We start from the raw sequence: 1769 nt of genomic DNA on the forward strand, positions 1-1769 counted from the left end.
TCAAAGTACGCATTAATAATATGTTTATATAACCAATCTTCTCCTTCACGGTGTGGTTTACTTATGTAGGTCATGTAGAGGCATCTCTTAATCCGGCTGGTCTCATCCAGCGTCGGTGGTGATACCTACGAAATAATAATGCAACATAATTCGTAGACATCCCGCCAAAATAATTTACTACGTTATTACGGGATCATAAAAGATGGAGAATGAAGAGGCGGATGGGTCCAAAAACCATCTTTACTTCCAGGGGACCTCTGTTCGCGCACTTCATGCACTTCCGTAGTTATTTTAACCCAAGTTACAATCTTTTTCTAAACCTAAGCAAAGAGTTTTGTTGTGTAAACCAAACTGTTGATTCCTGAGTTTATTTTGAAATGACTGTATGAGGTTTAGCTGACTTAACGGAGACCGTTTCATAAGTAACTTTAAATGACAAGTATGTGAATGCCACCGGACGACGTAAAACAAGTCATAATTTCAGTGTCGAGCATTGATTTAAAGTAATAATCCAACACTTGTATCAAAGGTTTCCAACACAGAAATCTCCCACGTTCCACCTCCGCTACCTGCGTGGTGTCCGTTGGGGTTGAGGTGACCACGGTCGAAGCCGGAGTGTGTGTAGTCCTCGTTCAGGGCCTGTCTCTCTCCTTGGTAGACCCCAGGGTGGTCCTTCCCCAGCCAGTAGCCGTCCTTCATCTCCGCTTGCCAGGACATGTTTACCAGCTGTGAGGCGATAACATACGTGTTCAGACTGTGACTCATACAGTAGCATATACTGAACGATATCAATGCATTACGGTTGACTCATGTTGAACATAATACTGGCAAATTACAGTAAATTACTGGCAGCAATTTCACCATTGAGCTACTGCACAATGTACAGTATCTCTACTGTATCAAACGGATACAGCAAATCACTGTAATTAGTTTTAAAACCATATTTTACTGGCAGCAGTTATTGTAATCAAAATGTGCAGTAATTTCACAGCTGGAAGCAACAAAAAGAAACCGTTTTGATGGGAGCAAAAGGTACGTCACCCAGAATGCATTGCGTCCACAGCAATATAAGCACAACACAGCTCATCACTGTTAGCATTTCATTGTAAATGTGCGTTACAATCAGTGCTTTATTACTGAATAATGTTGTTCTCTCTAAACTTGATGTTGTTCTGATGATTTTCTCCACATCACAATACTGTTGATGACGCACATACAGAATACACACGAACCTGAGGCTCCACAAACCACCTCTTCTCCCTGCCTCCTCCATTGCTGGGCTGGAAGTGATAGGCGGCGTAGACGGCGATGCGATGGGTCGTGTCATACAGCGTGGCAAAGTGGTATCTGGTGGAGCAAAGATGTAGTCCGGTGATCCCGGGATCGGAAGGGAAAACAATGAGGTGTCAGTTTTTTCACATTATCCCGCTGTACATAAAGTATAAAGGTCAGATTTATTTCCTTACCTGTTGTTGAAGCGCTGACAGAGGCGTGCAGCATCGGCTATCGAAGCCCCCCACTCTGGCACCTTCTCTTTATAGAAGTACTCCATGCATTCTGGCACATCCTGGGACAAAACAATAATAATTAAACACAGTCTTTTAAGTGAGCCACTTGTGACCCACACACACTTTGTTTTTGACTGAACTGGAAAAAAGGTCACGAACCTCAAAACGCTCCACAACATCTGCATGAGCAGAAAAGATGAGCGAGAGAAGAGCGCACAAAAATCCCACGGTTTGCATCCTGGACTACACCTTTGGTCTTAA

At 43.2% G+C, this 1769-nt stretch overlaps 1 protein-coding gene across 1 annotated transcript in view; it reads right to left on the reverse strand.

The window, feature by feature from the left end:
• Positions 1 to 1552, reverse strand: part of LOC306742520 (endonuclease domain-containing 1 protein) — a gene marked incomplete at both ends in the record, with an annotated part of 2903 nt that extends 1351 nt beyond the window's left edge. Inside the window, 3 exons of the mRNA XM_079224911.1 lie at positions 570 to 726; positions 1233 to 1347; positions 1467 to 1552. Of these exons, the coding sequence (XP_079081037.1) occupies positions 570 to 726; positions 1233 to 1347; positions 1467 to 1552 (358 nt within the window). The remainder of the gene's footprint in view (positions 1 to 569; positions 727 to 1232; positions 1348 to 1466) is intronic.
• Between the last annotated feature and the right edge of the window lie 217 nt (positions 1553 to 1769).

The sequence above is a fragment of the Taurulus bubalis genome (assembly GCF_910589615.1).
Source record: "Taurulus bubalis genome assembly, chromosome: 10".
NCBI classification, from domain to species: Eukaryota; Metazoa; Chordata; class Actinopteri; order Perciformes; family Cottidae; genus Taurulus; species Taurulus bubalis.